The 21,341-nt window shown below is 50.5% G+C and overlaps 1 protein-coding gene across 1 annotated transcript in view; it reads left to right on the plus strand.

The window, feature by feature from the left end:
* Window positions 1-21,341, plus strand: part of Bsn (bassoon presynaptic cytomatrix protein) — an 85,918-nt gene that overhangs the window by 47,673 nt on the left and 16,904 nt on the right. The window contains exons 3-4 of the mRNA XM_051204401.1: window positions 12,494-13,372; window positions 20,663-21,193. Coding sequence (XP_051060358.1) covers window positions 12,494-13,372; window positions 20,663-21,193 — 1,410 coding nt within the window. The remainder of the gene's footprint in view (window positions 1-12,493; window positions 13,373-20,662; window positions 21,194-21,341) is intronic.

A 21,341-nucleotide genomic window follows, 5' to 3' on the forward strand; every position in this document is an offset into this window, starting at 1 on the left:
CGTTTGACCGCTGTCTCATTAACACCTCTCCTCTGGTTCCTTCCCTTCCTTCTCCCAACCTTGACCTGCCTATTTTCCTCAGTTCCCCAGTGCCTCTGTTCCCTGATGATGGAGGTGGTACTGGTTCCAAGATGTGGAATCAGATGACGGGGTCCTGCCCCAGGTCTCCTGAGAGATTCTTGTACCCTAAAAACTTAAAAAGGGCTGGAGCAATGGCTCAGCAATTAAGGGCACCATCTGCTCTTGCAGAGGATTGGGGTTCAATTCCCAGCACCCACAAAATGACTTACAGTCATCTGCAACTCCAGTCCCAGGGAATCCAATGCCTTCTCCACACAGGTTGCATGCAGACATACATGCAGGAAAACATCTATACTAAAAAAAAAAAAAATGCTTTTGGCAGTGGTGGCCCACACCTTTAGTTCCTGCACTCAGGAGGCAAAGGCAGTTGGATCTTTGAGTTCAAGACCAGCCTGGTCTAAAGAGAGAACTCCAGGATAGCCAGGGCTACACAGAGAAACCCTGTATCAAAAAAACCAAAACAACAACAAAAACCCCATAAACTTAGAAAGAACTCTTTTCCAAGGGAGTCAGAGTTCCCTGTCCCTGGGCCCACCTCTCTCCTTGACAGCCCCGGAGAGGGGATCAGCTGCATTCCAGCGGGACTCTGGACAGCTCCTCTCTGGGGTTCAGTTCCAGTCATCTGGTGGCCTAAGATGGTGGACTAGACTGTCCTCCCCAATACTGTGGTGGAAGCCAAGCGTTTCCAGGGGTCATTGTCTTGCTCTCACAAGGGCTGTCCTTCAGGACTACAGCCAATGAGTTTAGCCTCTTTTTTCCCCAGAGCACTGGCAATCCACATCTCCACCTCGGCTTTGCTTATCGATGCTTTGCATTGGAGTAGGATGCCTAACAGAGCCTTTGTGGGTTCCTTTGGTGACCCAGAGGCTGAGGGCTCCCATGTATTAGTTAAATTAGGACCATACTTATGATGTGCACTGAATAAGTTTCCTGATAATCCGTATTCTTCCACAGAATAACCCATAGAAGTCTCTGCTTCTCCCCTCCAAAGACTGCTTGGACAGGATGAATAGTAGCTACTAGGATTTATCAGCAGCTGGAGTTGTTTGGACCATGTGGGAGGGGGATGAGTGAGAATAATTGTTAACAGGTCAGGGTCTATATATGCTGTGAGGTGCTGTGGGTGTGGGATGTGTGGTTTTCGAGAGGTAAGTGTGAGATTCCGAGGAAGGAGCTGCTGGTGTGGGGCGATGACTCAGTGCGTTTGGAGTTGCTCCTGGAATGTGGAGGCTTCCTGAGGAGGCGTGCACGCTCGTGATTATTGCATCTGTGATTAGAAACAGACCCATCCCTGCACCCATCAGTTAAGTAAGCGTCAGCTGTTCCATTTTGAGAATGGTGTGATCAGGAAAGGGAGGCTCACCTGTCTGAGCCTACCAACTGAGAAGCCAGAAGCACCCAGCCTCCCGGGGGCAGAAAGACCTGGCGGATGGCCAGTGTTTCTGCGGGCCACCCATCCCATCATCATGTCACTCTCTCCCCTTTGGAACCCCTCCATGAGATGCTCACTTACGCGGCAGCCCTAGCTGGGGTGGGTGAGAAAACCACACGTGGTGGCACCAGCATCCTGGTGGGTAACCCAGCACTCAGTACGCCACAGCCTTAGCCTCCTGGTCCCTCCAAGTCCTGAACCTTCAGTGAGATGGGAAAGGAGCCAGCCTTTGACTGTGCCTAGAAAAACAGCAGAGTAGGAGGACCTTGGAGACACTCAGTCCATCTGCCTCGTTGTGCTGGGCGGAAGCTAAGGCTCAGGGCCAGGAGGAAAGAGGGCCTCAGACTCACTGCAAATCCACAGTATTTGGCCAAGAGCAAACCTCTTGGCCAAATACTTCAAACAAATGCTGGGCTGGACAAATCAAGTGGTCCTTTAGTACTCACCATTAGCATCCTCAGGGGCACCCAGAGCTTTTAGATGCTATAAGTTGGCAGCATTTCTCAGACTTGCTTTCACAGAGCTTGGGAGGAGCTGCTGTTCCGTGGCACTCCGTTTGAAAAGTGCTGTCTTAGACTGTTGTACAGATCCATGCCCACAGACGTTCTCTTCCACCTCGGCCTGAAGATAGAATCTTTGCTTCCCTGAGCTGGCTTCCAGGGATATCAAGGAAAACTAACCCTTGGCACATTTCCTGAGTAGTGGCAAAACATACTTGTCAAGCCAGGGTCATTGCCCTTTGTCACTTGCTAAGAGCAGAGTCTCCTCCCTGGTTGACTTTAATATGATGAGGGAACAACTTGCAGGTCTTGCACACACATCTGTTTCACCTGTCTCCAGAGCAGGGTGGTGGTGGCACACGTCTTTAATCCCAGCACTCAGGAGTTCGAGGCTAGCCTGGTCTACAAAGCTACACAGAGAAACCCCATCTTGAAAAACAAAAAACAAAAACAAAAAACAAAAACAAAAACAAAAACAAAAAAAACAAACAAAAAACCTTTCCCAAGAAACCACATCTGTTCTATATACCTCTTAACTCAATGTCACACCAGCCAAGATGGCCTGTTCAGGCTAAGCTTCTGCCTAGCCTGAGGTTCTGCACATGTGAAGGCTGGTTCTGAAGTTACCTGTGTCTGAGTGTGTGTGTGTGTGTGTGTGTGTCCCTGTATAGGAAGCTCAGGGATGTCACATGCTTTCTTCAGTGGCCCAATTGGAATTGAAAGGGGTGGAGGCTGCTGCCATCCCCAGCTGAGTACACTCCGGACAGCCTAGGAGTGGGTCATGGGGGACCCTGTCCAGGAGGGAATGTGGAGATGCTGAGTCTTAGATGAGGATCTGCTAGCCCGGGTCCTGTCTAGAGCCTGTGGGTAGGATATATGGTCAGACAGAGGAACAAGAGCCACACAAATGACACGGAGGGTCTCAGCACCTATTCTTGGTTACTGGATACCTGGCCATAAAAATATAACATTGCTCTTATGAGTCATGAGTGAAGCCTTGCTGGCTGGTAAGTGACTCAGATTGCCATGCAGACCGGAAGAAGGATGGAACCCTCTTGCTGACTGCAGTAGGGAAGCTAATCAATAAAGTCACAATCTGGGCACTACTGCGCGGTGGCCACTACAAACCACTGGTTTTATTTTTGTGTCTCTTGGAATAAGTCAGCTGATCTTTAGCAGGCGCTGTAAAACAGTACACAAGGCCTGGAGATGAGAGTCACAGACAGGGAAGACAGCCTCGTTTGCCTGGACATGGAAGTCACCATTCTGCCCATTCCCCCCCCCCCCCCGTTGGCTAGCTATGGAGGGTCTGTAGAGCATTTTTAACACTGTGTGGAAGCTGGAGGAGGGCAGTGTCCAGCATGGCTCCTGGGACCTGAATGGGGTTGTGAGGGAATGAAGAAAAGATGACAGACAGACAGACAGACAGAAAAACTGAGATCATGTGGGTAAGGCTCTCTGTTGGAGAATCCACAGCACGCTGGAAGTTCAGCGTGTTTATCATATGGAGTTAAAGGGAGAGGCAGGCTTATTGCAACATAACAGAACGAGGAGGAAGGGCTAGCTAGTCTTCATAGGAACAGTTCCTGTTGGGGAGCAGTCTTTAGGCCATAAATACCTGGGGGGCACGTTCTGTACACACTATCGATGGTCACACTCACCCTCAAGGGAGGCTTTGCTGTCCCTCTGGGACTCACCCTGGGGGTTCTGGGAAGGCTTTGTCATTTTCTATCGGTCTGAGGCTAGGGCCCTTGACATTCTTGCCCATGTCAACAGCACACTCCACAGCGAACTCATCCACTCAGGGTTCCTCCACTCTCCTTGCTCTGTTCATACACAGACAGGTGGCTTTATAGAATCTTGACTTATTCTGGATCATTCTGGGGAAAAACAACCTGGATGGTCAAAAGCAGTGGTTGGTTGCCTTAGTTTTCTCCCAAGGAATCCCCCCCCCATGGCTCATTTTTCTTCAGAATGAGATTGGTCTGAAATAAACAGGATTGGGCCAGTCATCCCCCTGGAAGAAGATTTCTACTTGGATTTTTGTTTTCAATTCAAGGCCGGTAAAGAATTTCACCTTCAGGCTGGAGAGATGGCTCAACAGTTAAGAACATCTGTTACTTCAAGAGCAGAAGACCTGAGTTCGGTTGGTTCCCAAGTATCCACAAGGCAGCTCACACAATCTGTAATTCCAGTTCCAAGGGAATCTGGTGCCATCTTCTGGCCACCATGAGTACTGCATGCACCTGGTGCACATAATTGCATACAGGCAAAAACGTTCATACACATGAAATCAATCTTTTTAAAAATTAAAAAACCTCACCTGTTAGAAGCTATGCCAGGAGACTATGAAGAGAGTTTCTTTTTGGCATCATCACTGTTCTCACCACGACAAGAAACCCTTGTTCTGACAACACATTGATAGCAGGAGGCCAGAGATGTTAGCATTCTGTCCTGGAAGTGAAGGAGTGGGGAAATACTCCTGCTCCTCCCTAAATGCAGGTTTAGGGAGAATCCTGTAAATGTCCTCAGTGTCAGGGCTGTTCAAAGTAGAAGCAGCTGTTGGGTGGTGCACACCTTTGATCCCAGCACTCGAGAGGCAGAGGCAGGGGGATCTATGTGAGTTCAAGGCCAGCTTGGTCTACAGATCGGGTTTCAGGTTAGTCAGAGCTGTTACACACCTTTTCTCAAAAAAGAAAAAGGAAAGGAAAGGAAAATAAAATAAAATGACCAGGCTGATGAGCTGGCTCAGCAGGAAAAGACACCTGATGCCAAGCCTGACAACCTGATTTTTATCCCTGGGATCTGTGTTGTGGAAGGAGAAAAGTTTTCCTTTCATCTCTAAAAATAAGCCATAACAACATACACACACATACACACACACACATACACACACACACATGCACACACATGCACATATACACACACATATATACACAGACACACATATACACACAAACATGGACACACACACATACACACACACATATACACACATACGCATGCACATCTACACACATATATACACAGACACACAGACACACACATATATACACAGACACACACACACACACAGACACAAACACACACAGAAACACACACATATATACACAGACACACACACACAGACACACACACACAGACACAAACACACACAGAAACACACACATATACACATGTACACATGCACAGATACACACACACATATACACACAGACACACGCACACAGACACTACAAACACAGACACACACACATGTACACATGCACAGATACACACACACATATACACACAGATACACGCACACAGACACTACAAACACAGACACACACACATGTACACATGCACAGATACACACACACACGTACACATGCACAGACACACACACACATGTACACATGCACAGATACACACACACATGTACACATGCACACACACACACACACACTCGCATGGTGCAGAAGTGGGGTAAGAGAAAGTGACTAAATAAATAAAGTAAAATTATTTCAAATTTTAAAGAAAATACCAAAGAGCGAGGGTATGGTTGTGACCTTATCTATTCCAGGACAGACTTTGCTGAGACCAGGGCAGGGACAGTTCTCTTGTTGCACCCTTAGCCTGATGGCAACCCTTGGGCTTAGACGCTTACCCAGGGTGGGTGGTGAGGAGGAGGAGAGCCTCTCCCTCTAATGCCTGCATCCCACTCCTTCCCTGCAAGGGCCAGGGCACCAGATGGCTCGGGGGTGGTGTTGGGAGCAGCAGAGCCCTCTGCTGTAGCCAGCAGCCTTGTCTCCTTCCCTCTGCCCCCTCCTGGCCACACTACTGCTTGGGCCAGATACAAACGAGGAGCAGGTGTTTTAGGGGCATGGGATCTGGAGTGAGGTGAAGAGAGGAGAGGTGTCCCCTGCCAGGCGGAGATGGCTATAGCCATCCCCCAACCCCTGTTAAGGGGGAAGTGGCCCTCCAGGCAGGCTGGGGTAAGAAGGGGGATCTTAACCACCACGCGCCCAGTCCTCAGGCAGTTTGCCTCATAGTAGCCACCCAGAGCCTGCATGGGACTGGCTTAGGCCTCCGGCACATATGTTACAGTCGTGTAGCTTGGTCTTCTTGTGGGGCTCCTAACAGTGGGAGCAGGGGCTGACTCTGACTGTTACCTGCTTTGGGGACCCTTTCCTCCCACTGGGTCCCCCCTTTCTGCCTAAATAAGAGAGGAGGTGCCAAGGCTCACTGGAATGTATATGTCATGGCTGGCTGATATACATGGGAAGCTGCCCTTTTCTGAAGAGAAGGGAGGAGTGGATGGGGGTGGGTGGGAAGGGAGGTTGGGGAGAGGAACTAAGAGGAGAAAAAGGAAGGAGGGGAAATGTGATTGGTCTGGGGAAAGATTAATAAGTAAGTAAATAAGTCATAAAACCTTCCAGTCAATAGGGGAGAATCTTCCAAGCTTCTACCAGCTCTTATGCAGCCAGTCCTGTTGCTAGAACATGGTCCCAGGCTGACTGTTTTCAGGAGACAGGACCATAATTGGACCTGTAGGATGGAGACCAGAATCGCTGGAGACATGGGAGAGGGACCAAAGTGCCAGAGCATGGTCTGTTTCATGACTGAAGCCAGCAGGCATGGAGTGCCACCTCTAGTCACAAAAGAGAGCTGTGCATCCAGCTTGCACAAATGTAAAAGTAACCCAGAACAGAGAGTGCAGAGTTTTATCCCTAAAACTCTTTTATATGTAAAGTCAAAGGAAATAAAATGAAGACAGTGGAGTAAAGATGGCGGAGAAATACCACTGGGCCGATGAGATGGCTCAGTGAGTAAAGGCACTTGCTGCCAAACCTGATGAATTTGAAGTTCAACTCCCAGGATCCACATGGTAGAAGAAGAAAGCTGGCTCTTTCAAGATGTCCTTTGACCTAGACACACAAGCTGTCAAATAGTCAAAAGCAAAGGTGGGCTAAAGAGATGACTGAGTGGGTAAGAGCACTTGCTGATCTTCTAGAGGACCAGAGTTCAGTTCCCAATATTTACACCAGGTGGCTCATAACTGCCTGGAACTCCAGCTCCAGGGATCCAATGCCCTCATATGACCTCCATGGGTACTGTGAGTGTGCATACACATAGAAGTACAATAAAATTTAAAAATTAAATAAAATGGGAGACCCTGTCTCAAGAAAAATAAAATCAAGGCAGTGTGGTAGTGCATGCCTTTAATCCCAGCACTTAGGAGGCAGAGTCAAGTTGATGTCTGTGAGTTAGTGCTAGCTTGGTCTACAAAGCAAGTTCCAGGACAGACAGACTATTACACAGGGGAACCCTGTCCAAGGGTTGGGTGGGAAATAAAAGAAAAAAAAATCAGAACAACAACAAAATAAACCCTAAATCTCATATAAGTATTGGCAGGATTGTGTGTGTGTTTCTGGGATTCAACCCAGGGCCTTATGCACACTAGGCACTACGTATTCTGCCACCAAGTCACATTCCCAGCTCAAAGTGATCTTTGCAAAGAGGTGCCAAGAGCTTTGCATGGAGAAAGACAAATGATGCTGGAAAAGCTGGCTGTCCATATGCCAAAAACCAAAACTGACTCTTACATCAGCCACATGTAATGTTAACCCAAAGTGAGCAAAACATTTGCATATACATGGTAACTGTGAGACTCCCATGAGGAAATACAAAGCGAGCATTTTCAACTCTGAAAGGTTGTTTCTTGTCCAGGACACAAAGGCACAGTCAACAGAGAGAAACACAGATTGCACGTGATGAAAAGTTAAAGTGTTTGAGAGAACATATCCGACAATCATATATCTGATAAGGAAACGATATATTCAGACTATACAATCAAACCCTACAATCCAACAACCACAAGAGACAACCTTGGTGGTAGAACAGCAACCAGATAATATTTTTCTCCTCAATACTGTATTATGAGAAAATTTAGAGCCACAGAAATGTTGAAAGAATTTCACAAGGAATACTCTCAAATCCATTACCTGGATATTTATTTGATTAGTTGGGTTTTCTGTTTTGTTTTGTTTGTCTCTGGTCTTTTCCCAAGACATGGTTTCTCTGTGTAGACCAGGCAGAGATCTGCCTGCCTCTGCCGTCAGTGCTGGCATTGAAGACATGCACCGCCATGCTTGCATTTCTCCTGGCTTTCTTACACCTCCATCCTGACTGCCTGTTTTGTCTCTGTCTAGCCATCTGTCCATTTAACTAATCCCTTTGTTGATTTTCAAAGTGTATTACAGACCTCAATATACTTCACATTGGCCATGTCAGCAGGCATTTCACTATTAAGTAGGATTCAGTATTTACTGTAGATTATTTTAGATAAAATATACATATAATGACGTTTACTGAGCTTGACTGTACCATTCGGTGAGCTTTGCAGAGCTGGGTCAGGCCCATGGGGACCTGATCACAAGCAATAATGGTCGGAGTGAGTTCAACGGTACCTGAGAGGCAGGAAGCAAGGACTTTTGATGAACAAAAGCCAAGGTGAAGATACCTGGAGACCAGCAAAACTCAAGAGGAGAGAAGGGTGAGAAGCCAGGTGATAAACCCCAAAGGCCCTGGGGATTTAAAAAGAGAGGCTGAGGCAGGGCCAAGGAGTGCAGCCTGTCCAGGAGAGCCTGAGCAGGCACTGAGGAGTGACTGTGGAAAGAGAGAGCACAGAGGACCATTGGGAGGAAGAGGAGCAGAAAGGTAGGTTTGCATAGGGGCCAGCAAGAACTCCTCCCTTCGTGGAGTTCTAGGCCAGTGAGGCCTTCGGCCTCATGGAATGACTACCATCTGCCTTCACAAACCCTATCCTCGGCACACTCACAAGGCCTTCCTCGGATCTCTGGGTGGGCACAGGCTTCTTCTACAGGTCATGTCTGATGAGGTTATATATTCTTCCTTGTCATGCTCTGAGGTACCCTCTGTATAAACTGGGATCACAGGCAAATCACACTGCTGGTGGACGCACATCCGCAGGGGGTTGCTATTGCTGTAAGGTCTGGGTCAGCCTAGACACTGGCTTCTCCTTGATGTCTAGAGGCTACGGGTACAGGAATGCTTACCTCCTGGTGAGACCTGGCCAGTGACTCACAACCCAGAAGGCATGGAGTCATACCAGCACCAGGTCATCCCAGGACCCTCTGGCTTTGGTAGCAGCAGGGAAGTCTCCTTGATAAGCCGCCTCTATGATGTTTAAAATGGAAAGTATGAATTCAGTATCAGGCATGATGTCAGTGCTGAGTGATCCCACACTGAATGCTACTCTCCCAGTGCGGACGAGAGGCAAGCTGCTCGCCACAGGAAGGCAGGCTAGTGGTGCAGGGGCGAGGGGGAGGGACATGGCAAGAGGACCTGTTGCTTCTGGAGCCCTTGGAGCTTTCTGAAGCCTTCTTCCCTAGGGCCACATGTGTCAACTGTGCCTGGACCATACCTGAAGCTGATATATGGTGGTAGGATGCAGGCTGCTGCTGCCCCTATCAGGAGGCTGTGTTAAAGCCCTTCACAGGAAATATGCCTCGACTTCTCTCGCTGTCCCTAGAAAGCAGTAGAAAGAACAGCAAGGAGGAGCTGTTGCAGACAGAACACCCATAAACTCCTCACTCCACTTAGGGTTCATAGAACCTGCTGCCTGGTAGCCTGGTCTTGGGGTCTACTTAGCCACTTCTCCTGCACATTGAGCAATTTGAGTAAAGGGCAGATAGGAGTCTCTTCTGGAGAAAATCCTCTCAGAGCCGTGCAATCCATAGGGCCACGCCTTTGCAGATCCTCAGCATCCTGGTGGAAAAACTTCAAAGTTCCGTTCCTGTGGCCCCTGCTTCCCCTCTCTAAACCACCTGGGCCCTGTGTCCCACCCAAGCCGCCCCTGCTTTGCTGCCTCCAGCACTCCCAGGGTTGGAGCTCAGGAAATTCGTGGAAGGCCCAGCCAACCTCCTGAGATGGTGGGATGGGCTTCCCTGCAGGGAAGAAATGTCAGAGTGATGAAAGTTAGTGTCATCTACCTCAGGTAGCCAAGAAGGTGCCTCCAGCTCTCCTTCTGGCTCCCAGGACATGAGGCATGAGACAGGCACATCTGATCAAGTGCCTGGTCAGGACAGCAGGGGCCTGTCACTCTAGTAGAAGAGTTAGTCTCTCTAATTCTGGACAGCTGAGGGGGTACCTAAGAGTCACAGGGGCCTCCTGGGCTCAGCCCCCTTGATGAGGAGTCACTGTACGCAGCTAAGGAAGAACGAAATGCCACTGGTCTTAAAGCTAGAGTGTCTCCCACGGCATTGTCCCTGTGTGCCTTGCCTTGCTGGACAGGTGGGTTGGATGCACTGTTGTGGCATGGTGGGGACCTTGGAGTAGGGAGAAGAGTGTATGACAGGACTTTCCCAGCAATCCCTAAGGGACCTTGCAGGAGGCAGAAAGGAAAGTTGCTGAGTTCAGAGAGCTGCCTCTTCCAGGGTCCTCACTGGGAGGCCTCATGAACCTGGCCTATTTGCCTAAGCTGAAGCCCCAGAAGCCCTGGGGGGAGAGACTGGGGGAGGATGCGGTCAAGGCTCCTCGCCGCTGCTGTCTGGAAAAGGCTGGATAGAAATAGCTGTGCCCATCTGGTGGATGACTCACTGAGGGGTGTTTCAGACGTTCTTGAAAAGGTTCTATTTTAGGTGAGATGCCTGTGGCACATCCTTGGTGATGGCGGCTGGGAAAAGAGAGGTGCTGGTGGCCAGAACAGGAGGAGTTTTATAACATGTGCCTTAGTTTAGCCCAAGGCAGGGCCACCCTGAAGTCCCAAAGCAGGGAACTTACCTCCCAGATCCCAGAAAGTCTTTCCATAGGTGCACAACAATTGGAACATTGGGTGTGGCCTAGGCCTCTAAACACTGCAGAAATGGGTTTGGTGGCCTCCACCCTGGGCCACAGGACAGGCCCTTGTTAAGAGAGCAAGTCCCCTCATCCAGTGAGCCTGTCCCTGAGAACTCACACTTTGAGTGAGTTCTCCCCATCGAGTCCTCCCCATCGAGAATGGACTTTCCTGCGGCTTTCTCTGTCTAGTGTAGACAGAGTCCCACTGGGTTTTCAGAAGCACAAGGGTGGAGTAATGGTTCCCAGCTGGGGCTAGGCTTCTCTGCTTCAGCCTTGCTGTTCTTAGAGTTTCTAGAGCTGGCTTTGGTCTTTTGGGAGGATGGATATTCCAGTGTCTGCAGGGGTGGATTCTAGCTCTGAACTTGGCCTATATGAAGTTGAGTGACCATCATGAGTGGTTAGACTCCAGAAGGCACCGGGCTCCAGGCTGCCCAGCCTAGGAATCAGGAGTTAAACTCTTGCCAGCATCAAGAGTTTCTTCCTCCGAGACTACAGGAGCACACTGCTAACTCATTTCCTCTTCTGGGAGGATAAAGCCCTCTGAAGAAGCCCTCCAGGATGCTTGCACAAGGGTGCTCACAATGCAATGTCCCTCATCTGTGGGCGCTGCTCACAGGCTGCTGGGACAGGGGTTCTGACTCAGACTCCCCACCCGACAGCATCAGAGACCTCTTGCAGCCTTGGGGCCTCATTAGCTCCAAGGATTATCTGGCATAGCAGGAGACCAAGTGTGTCAGGATGAGACATCCAAGAGAAGATGACAGGGAAGGAAGCCAGCTGGGAAGCAGGATTGGGGTGGCTTGTGAGGGCCTGGTGAAGGGCTTCCCTAGGATGCTGAGAAGGTACCTAGAAGGGTGTGAGTCTGTGGGTGGTGTGCTCTGATTTATAAATGATTTTATTCGGCAGGAAAAGGTGGCGTGTACTTGTAAGACTGGAAGGCCAAATAGAAAACATCATTTAGCACAGGGTTTTCCTGGAAGTCTCAGGCTGTCTTATGGCATGGTCACATGTCCATCCCTGTATGGGTTCATGACAAAGGGAAAGTACATATTTATAACATGAATATCAGCATGTACCTTGTTTGTCTTAGAGACAAATTATCCCATCTTCCTGTCTTGTGGTTTATCAGTGTTTGCCTATTGTGCACATGGCCCTAGATGTCATCACTGACACCTTAAAACAAGCAATAACATAAGCCCCAAATAAAGATAATCAAAAGCCTTAAAGTACACTCACATCTCATTAATGCTTCTCACTTTCTCTGCTCTCTGTCCCTTCCTGTTTTCCTTCTGCATCTTGTCCCTTCAGTGAGAATATGAGGTTTTGCAGGACAGGAATCTTGTCATGGCTTCTTTTATTCCTTATGCTTTTCTCTCTCATCTGTCGTTCTTTACGTGTGTGTGTGTGTGTAGAGTACATGTGTGTATGTGTGTGTGAGTATACTTGTGTGTGTGCGTGTGCATGTGTGCACGTGCCTGTCTGTGTGTAGTGCATGTGTGTGTGTGTGCACACGCGCGTGCGCGCCCGTGTGTCTAGACCAGATAGTGACGTCAGGTGCTGTCCATTCCCGAGGCAGCCTGAGCCCTGCGCCCCATGACCCTGTCCACTCTGCTGACTGTGCTGTTTCTCCCCTCAGGTGAAGGAATGGCTCTGTTTGAACTGTCAGATGCAGAGGGCACTGGGAATGGACATGACCACTGCGCCTCGATCCAAGAGCCAGCAGCAGCTACACTCCCCGGCCCTGTCCCCTGCCCACTCCCCAGCCAAACAGCCTCTGGGGAAGCCAGAGCAAGAGAGATCCCGGGGCCCAGGGGCCACACAGTCTGGTCCCCGCCAGGCTGAAACAGGCAGGGCCACCTCAGTCCCTGCACCGACCCAGGCAACTGCCCCTCCAGAGGTGGGGAGGGTGTCTCCTCAGCCCCCCCTCTCTACCAAGCCTTCCACAGCTGAGCCCAGGCCACCTGTAGGAGAGGCCCAGGGCAAAAGTGCCACCACAGTGCCCTCTGGGCTTGGTGCTGGTGAGCAGCCCCAGGAGGGCCTCACTGGGAAGCTCTTTGGCCTTGGAGCATCTCTACTGACCCAGGCGAGCACCCTTATGTCTGTGCAGCCAGAGGCTGACACCCAGGGCCAGCCTTCCCCCAGCAAGGGACCACCCAAGATTGTCTTCAGTGATGCCAGCAAGGAGGCTGGCCCAAGACCCCCAGGCTCAGGGCCTGGGCCTGGGCCTGGGCCAACACCTGGAGCCAAAACTGAGCCTGGGGCTAGAACAGGTCCTGGAGCCCTGGCAAAAACTGGAGGAACAGCCAGTCCAAAGCATGGCAGAGCAGAACATCAGGCGGCATCCAAGGCTGCTGCCAAGCCAAAGACCACGCCGAAGGAAAGGGCCACCTGCCCACTGTGCCAAGCTGAGCTCAATGTGGGTAGCAGGGGTCCAGCCAACTACAATACCTGCACTACCTGCAAGCTCCAGGTGTGCAACCTGTGTGGCTTCAACCCAACACCCCACCTGGTGGAGGTAAGAGCAGGGACCAGCGCACTGCCCTGGATTTTGTTGAGGGGGCGGGGCCTAGAGTATGGGGAAAGAGGGACGAGAGAGCCAGGACACAAGGCAGCCACAGAGAGTTGGGGCTGAGGCCGTCAAAGGACTGCAGTAACAGTCAATGCTACAGTGGGTCATAACCCGCTTCCTGCCCCTGCCTCATGTTCCAGTCCTTTCATTCAGAACTGTCCCAGTAGGTGAAATTAATGGTAGCTACTGGCTCTCACTGGCTGGTCAGTGCTATGGGGCTGAGTCCAGGCTTAGGAGGCCATAACTGGCCTTCCCATTTCCAGCTCTGAGAGCACAGCATTGGTGAAACATGCCAACCTCACCTCTAGGATCTTGGAAGGAAGATCCTAAGGTCTCATCCTGCAATGGCTCACGAAGGTCGGGAGTCAAGGGCCATGGCACAGAAGGCTATGTCACACAACCATGGGGTGAAGGATTTCTCACAGTGAAATAGATTGTTTCCTACCATCCAGCCCTCAAGCCAGCCAGCTGGTATCCATACTTAATGCTCTTATGGTCGTGGGTATAAATGTTTACTTGTCGAAGCCCTAGCCATTCATCCACATGTTTTCCCCTATGCCTGAGCTCTCCTAGGGGATAGGATGCTCAGAAATGCTTTTTCATAGGAAAGTTTGAGGGAAAGCTAGTATTGAAAATACTCTTTCCTCTGTTTCTGCTCTGTGAAAAGGTACTGGGACCTGGGCAGAGCCAAGTAGGCTAGAGAAAGAGGTCTGGTGTTAGGTCTAGTGTTCTTGTCAAACAGGGAGTCTTGGAAAGGCCTGAAAGACAAGTACCCAGGCAAAGCTAGACCACTCTGGGCCTAATGCCTGTGTTTGCTCTTGCCCCAATCCCATTACTTCTTTCCCTTGCCAAGGACTACTCCTGTAACTTTACCATGGCCACCTTAGGCATGTCTGAGCATGTCTTTTGGGGATCTGGTTGGCTCTTCATAGCTAGTAGCTATATGTCATGTCAGAGTACTGGGCCAAAGACTCTTGATGTGGGCAGCCACCTAAAGTACATGTGATAGTCAGCTGAGTCATGCATGGTTGGTGTTGGGACAGAGGAAACAAGCCACCTCTAGTTCAAGGTAGGACAAGAGAGAGAACATGGAGTTGCCATTGTCTCTAAGCCACCTTGTTCTGACTCCTTGAGATAGGCCTCCTTGAGAATCAAACCTAGTGTGACTAAGAAAACCACTTAACCTCCACAGGCCATATTTTCCAACATATGGGGAGGAGCAGCCCTGAGTGAGATGATACCCTTTATGTGATACCTACCCTGCCCTTCAGGCCCAACACTACTACCTCTGTCCAAGCAGTAGAGTCAGTGGAGGACACTTGACCCAGGCAGCAGTGGGGAAGGGTCTTTCCAGGAGTCTCCAAAGCCAGCTTTGCCACAACACCTCCAGGTATAAGCTCATAGCTGGTCAAATGGGTGCTCTGATACTGAGGGACCATGAGCCCTGGTGGACTCTTGAGCTAGCCTGATTTGGAAATCCCTTATCCCCAAGAGATAGCTCAGCCCATTTTTTTCATTAAGCAGGATGTGCATAGAGAGAAGATAAACTGTCTATTCAGGAGCATAAATGTTCTTGACAGCTCCTTTTGGCAGCCTCTGGGGCAGGCCACAGGAAATTCTGGGTCAGCCCAAACAAAACTGTTCCAGTCGTGTGGTGACTTGTGATGAGGCATGTGAATTCTAATCTAGGCTTCCCTCTACCTGCCTGGTTCCAGCTTTCCTGGACTCTGGACCTTCTGCCTCTCAGCAGGTAGTATTGTCCACTCCCATGCCCAGCTGTCCCATGCCCTGCCTCAGAGCTACCCCCTTGGCCTCCATAGTCTTATAGGTTCCATGAGCCTGAACACATGGCTGATGGGGCACTGGTCCTAGCTCTTCCCAAAGTCAGGCTATCTGCCTCTCTGCCTGACGCTCCTAACAGCAGTCCAGGAGGATATAAGGACTCCCACCCCAGCCCCTTTCTTTCAATAGCTCTGTCTATGGATGTTGCTGTCCTCAGAAGGGCTATGACTGCCCTGATGAAGGGATCAGCAGCCACAATTCCCCTTCCTGTGGAAACGCTACTATTGTCCATCATCAGAGATCCAAGCCAACAGCTTAGAGTCATCCTCAACCCTTCTCGCCTCAGCATCAACTCCACAGACCAAGCACCCATAGCTCCACATCCTGCTGTTGCAAGAATCTGGTCTCTGATCTCCATCCAGTGGCCATAGCCTTAGACCTCTCTACTTTTTCCTCCCATCTACAAAATGGCCACACATTTATCACAACTTCCTGCAGGGTCAGGGGCCTTGGATGTGTGACAGCCTATGCGTGGCTGGTGAGGAGGGGCCTTCCTTGCAGCATTGCATCTCTGAAGTCTTTAACTAGGCCATCGGCATTCTTTGATCTCACCTCTGTGAATGGCCACTTGTCCTCTGGGCTTCCCTGTGACCTAGTTTGCAGCTCTTAGTTAGAGACCTCTGATTCCTCACAGGTGCCAGGAGCTCCACCCGCCTTGGGAGTGAGGTAGCAGAGTCAGCAAGCTGGTCCTTGTGCAGGTCATAGGGGCTGGCCGGCTGAGCCGTCTCTCCCACACTTAGCTTAGCAGAAGCCAGTTGTTAGCTCAGTGTGACTGCACACACTGAAGGCAGACCTTGGCGTCCATGTACAGGGAGGGACAGACTCACAGCTCCCCATTGTACAGAGACGGACAGACAGCTCCCCATATGTCTAATAGACCTATTGGGGCTTAGCTGAGGCCAGACCAATAGGTTGGCCATTTTCCTCAACATCCACAGCTGTAAAAATCGTTTTTCCTTCTTTCTAGATAGAGTCCAAAGAATACCATAGAAGAATCACTAAAATTGGACCAATTTTCACTTGAAACTTTCTCTGAAGAAAGCAGCCTTAGTGCTATTTAATGAGTCATTTCATAATTAAGAGTGCTGATTCCAACTTTTTCCTAACCTATTTATCTTTGTGAAAGATAATAGTACCCTCTGGCGCATTGTCTAATTGACTTTCAGCTCAATAGTGTGAAGAAATTAGTGGAATTGTTATAGTAATATCACTTTCTCATTATCATTGCCAAAATTTCAGTTGTGCCCTTGAAAGACCAGGACTCCCTGGGCAAACGGCCTTGCACCTGTGACACGCAGGGCTAATGAACAGAGGCTACAGTGTGGGCATGAGGTATGAGCACACAGCTGCCTCCTGCTTCCCCTCAGGCTGCCTCTGGGGTGACAATCTCAGAGAGTCCTGTTTCTTCCCTGGTAGAACAGGAACAGATTCTCTTGTGAGGTGTCCATGTGAGCCGCTGCATCTCAGGTATGTATGCAGGTCCTCACAGCCGTCAATCTTATATCAGGATACTGGAACCAAGGTGAGGTGTCCATGATGGGACATCCTCACAAGCCCCTCATGATCTGGATGTCAGTGAGCACTGCGACCAGCCAGGCTCTGACACTCTTGAGGACACTTGGTGCTAGGGCCTGAGGGGAGCACATCTCAGCTTCAGGGGAGCACACTGGAGATGCTGGGTAAGGCTCTCCTCATAGGAGGCACAGACCCAGGGACACGGGATGGAATGGACATCACACAGTCCTGAAGGGGCAGCAGCCCTGGGGCTGGCCACGCCTGTGACCCTTTGGGTGCCCTTTTATTTAGTGGGGAGGACTTTTATGGGGAGGAACTTGGCTCTGTGAGACAGAGTCTCACTTTGTAGCCCAGGCTGGCCTCACACTCAGGACAACTCTCTTGACTCAGTCTCCCAAGTGCTAAGATTAGAGGCATAAGCCACCGTACTCAGCCCATTGGGGTTCTCCCTCACTGCAGTCTGGTCCAGCAGTGTATATGGCTCGGTAGCTGGCCGTGAGGTATAGCTCAGGATGGTGTCACAGTAACTGACATACAAGGCAGCTCCACAAACAAAGGGGACATGTGGCCTGTGGCCTCATTCAGACCCTGCCAGACTGTGTAGGGAGGATGCCCAGCGTCACACACAGCCCCACAGTCTCCTTGTCCCCACTAGCCAGTGGTCCAGAGGCGACAGCCCTCACATGCTTTCGGGTTACCCCATACTTCCTCCCTTAACTTCCTTCCCATTCTGTGTGGATTGGGAGCAGTAACACTCATTTCTGGTTCCTGGAGAACCAGGCAAGCTTCTGTACTTTATTTACCAGTGTGAAAGTGACACCTGAGCCACTGTGCTCTGGTACCCACACCTACATGTCCCAGCTTGAGTTAATCACTGCTCTTGGGAAACTTGGATCTTCCTGTCCCCAGAAGGACTAACAGAGACAAGACAAGAGGTGATCACTATTCTCCCATTGTCTATTCTGTAGCTGCGTCCCAAAAGAGCCAAGCAAAAGGGACGGACAGCCATTCTCCTACTTTTGGGTCTGGGTGAGGCTTAGTGAGGGAGATATTCATACTCTGAGCCGGCGAATGAAGTAAGGAAATAAAGGCTAAAATGATGGGGGCTGCAGAGATGGCTCAGCTGTTCATCCAGAGGATCTGGGTTCAATTCCCAGCACCCACACAACAGCTCACACCTGTCTATAAGTGAGAGAAGGAATGGACGTGAGTAGAAGATCCAGGAAAGGGAGGGTAAGGGGTGGAGGTGAGGGCACATTGGGTGGGGGCTGAGATGAAGGTAGATGGAGTCAGTGAGTTTGCAACCTCAACAGCTGTTTTCCCACTCCGAGGCACAGACCGTCCCCAGGGCCCAGACAGTGTAGGCTCTGGCCGTTCCCTCTGGTCCCACCCTTCCGCCTTTTCCACTTCTCCCATCCCAGTGGGCTGGGGACCAGCCTCCAGCAGCCAGGTCAAGTGTTTATTTTTAGCTGTCACTTCACACCCCTCCTTCTCCCCTCCGGCTGGCTTTTCTCACTGCTTACTAAAGCAAGAGAGCCACCAGGAAGCCGCTGTGAATATACCTGTGAAGAAGCAAAGCCCCAGATAGCCTGTGACTGTCAGTGGCTTGCCCTACTAAAGGCCTTACTGTGGGCTCAGAGAAGCAGGCCCTGCAGGGCCTGGCCCAGGGCACTGAGTTTGCCTTTGTCCACACCCCCCTCCCCTTCCAAGGTACTTGGCTGGCTTTTACATTGCTGCTCCTGGGGTGGGGTCTGCAGGCCAGAGGTGGGGCTGTAGGTTGTCTAAGACAGCAAAGGCAATGACACACCTCTTTTTCCTAAGCCTTGGCTCTGTGATGCTGTGGTGCTCATCACGGTCCCTCCCAATGGCACAGCTACTGGTAGGATCCATGCCTGTACGTGCAGGATGAGCAACAGCAAAAAGGAAGAAATGTCAAACTTTTGCACCCCAGGGCAGGAGCGCACTGAGTAGTCAGTAGGGCCCTATTCTATGCTGGCCTGCAACCCTCATTTCCCATCACCCATTGCAGCCAATGGAAGGCTTCAAATTGTGACCCTGAAAAAGGATCCTGGAAGACATACATATGCCTATCAGCCTAGGCCTGCTGCAGGAACCACCCCTTCAGAGGCCAGGGCTGCCCAAGCCCTACCCCTGTGCAGCTGGCTGGGATTTGACGAATTGGTTTCTAGGAGTCTGGGGACTTTACTAGTGATTCCTGTGTCATATTTATCATGGCTCGTTTGGAGCTGTGGGTTCCTGGAAGGGCCTCTGCCAATCACTCATCTCCCTGCAGTGACCAGACTCCTGACAGAGGAACTTAAGGGAGGAGACCTTTGTTTTGACTCATGGTTTACAGGGGACCATGGTAGCTGCAGTAGTGCCATTTACCATAGAAGCTTCTGGCACAGCTTATTCATATCTTGCCAGACCCAGAAGCAGGGTTTGATCTGGAACCAGAAGTGGGTATCACCTTCAAAGTCCACCCCTAGTAACTAACTCATTTCTGCTAGTTAGGACCCATGTCCAGAGGTTCCTCAGCCTGCTGAAGGGCTCTACCAGCTACAGACCAAGTATTCAGACACATAGTGTATGGGGAACAGTTTACATTCCAACTGTAATGATGCTGGTCCCCGTCAGTCTATCTTCATCGCGGCTGTCTTCAGCCTTTAGTCCCAGGCCCGAAACTGCAAGTGGATTTTGAGAGTGGTGGCTGAGTCAAGAACTGATGCTGTTATGATAAAGGCGTGGGAAACCCTGGTGGATCCCATGACAGGCGAGGGTGACTGAGGAGGGCCGGGCAAACATGCCAGGCAGACAGAGCTTAAGTGAGGAGTTTTATTAGAAAGGGAAGAGGGGGTAAGAAAAGAGAAAAGAGACAGAGAGAGGACAGGAGAGAAAAGAGAGACAGGAAAAGTCCTGCCTGCCCCAGGGAATCAGCAGGAAAGAGAATGGAAAAGAGAGCATAAGTAGGCGGAAGTCTTTCTTTTAAAGGGGTCCTTTGCACCTGGGCTGACCAGGGGACTGCCTGAGTGCCAGCATAATGCCTGAATCTTTACAGATGCCACTCCTGTTCTGGAAGGAGCAGGGCTATTGACTCAAGGGCCACCACACACAGTTCTCCATCAGAGAACATTCCAGAGCCCTGGGCTACATGAGGAGTCCCTCTGTGGGGTTCTCTGCTAGCCTTAGACAAGGAGATGGGCTGGAGTGTGAGTTCAGATTATTAGTGCTGACTCCAAACAGGCTTCACATAAACAGTCTTCGCTGGCCCCAGAAGTCTGCCCTGCTGAACACAGCCCTTACCTGGGAAGGAAATGGCAGGATAGTGTCAGACCCCAGATCGAGGATGTGGGGAAGGGCAGTCCCTCTAAGACACATTCTGCATGGCCTCTTAGCTGCTGGACCCATACAGCCCCTGAATTAGAATTCAATCCTTGAGGTTGGGGCCCTAGATTTCCTTTGTGTTTCATCCCAAACCTTTTTAGTTTTTGTGGTTTCTTCTCCCTCTTAATTGTCCTCCTTTTCTGACCCAGTGAAAATATCTCTATAAGTTTAAGAAAACAAAGCAAAACCCTTCTTTTTGACTTGTCATTTGCATTTTGACTCTGTGTATGTCCCTGAGAAGTTCATGCTTTGGGGGCAATGTATCTGTCAGTTTTTTCTCTTTATGCCTTAGATATCTATCATGCTTCGAAAGGCTTTCTCAGCCGAGGGAATGCCACAGTGGTACAGTGAATGCTTAAAATGTGTAAAGCTCTGGGTTGATTCTACCAAGAGTGGGGTCTGTCTCCTCCCTAAGGTTGTGGGGAACCATGAAGACACGCTCTGATTACCCTTGTGTCTGTGATTTTCATCCGCCTCCCTCCTGTTTCCTTACAGAAAACAGAGTGGCTCTGTCTGAACTGCCAAACTAAGCGGCTGCTGGAGGGCAGCCTGGGAGAGCCAGCCCCGATGCCGCTGCCCACTCCACAGCAGCCCCCTTCGGGAGTCCCTCACCATGCAGCTGGAACAGCCCCTCAGAAGCAGAAAGGGCCACAGGGGCTGGGCCAGCCATCAGGCTCCTTGCCTGCCAAGGCCAGCCCTCAGGCCACCAAGCCCAGCCCTCAGGCCACCAAGCCCAGCCCTCAGGCCACCAAGCCCAGCCCTCAGGCCACCAAGCCCAGCCCTCAGGCCACCAAGCCCAGCCCTCAGGCCAAGCCCCTCAGGGCTTCTGAACCCAGCAAGACCTCTAGCAGTGCCCAGGAAAAGAAGACAGGGGTCCCTGTTAAAGCTGAGCCTGCACCGAAGCCACCTCCAGAGACCACTGTGCCTCCTGGAACTCCTAAAGCAAAAAGTGCGGTGAAAAGGACTGAACCTGCCACCCTAGTCACCAAGCCTGTTCCAGAAGCTTCCAAGGGTGGGGAGGCTGAGGTCAGTTCTATTTAATCTCCAGGGATCCTAACTTTCAGACAGTTTGAGGAAGGGCTTGCCTGAGATGGATCAGAGACACCCCAACCTTCTTTTCAGCAGATCGATGGGTGTGGTGGCACACACCTTTAATTCAAGCACCCAGGAAGCA

This window comes from Phodopus roborovskii, unplaced genomic scaffold, assembly GCF_943737965.1.
Source record: "Phodopus roborovskii unplaced genomic scaffold, PHOROB, whole genome shotgun sequence".
Lineage (NCBI taxonomy): Eukaryota > Metazoa > Chordata > Mammalia > Rodentia > Cricetidae > Phodopus > Phodopus roborovskii.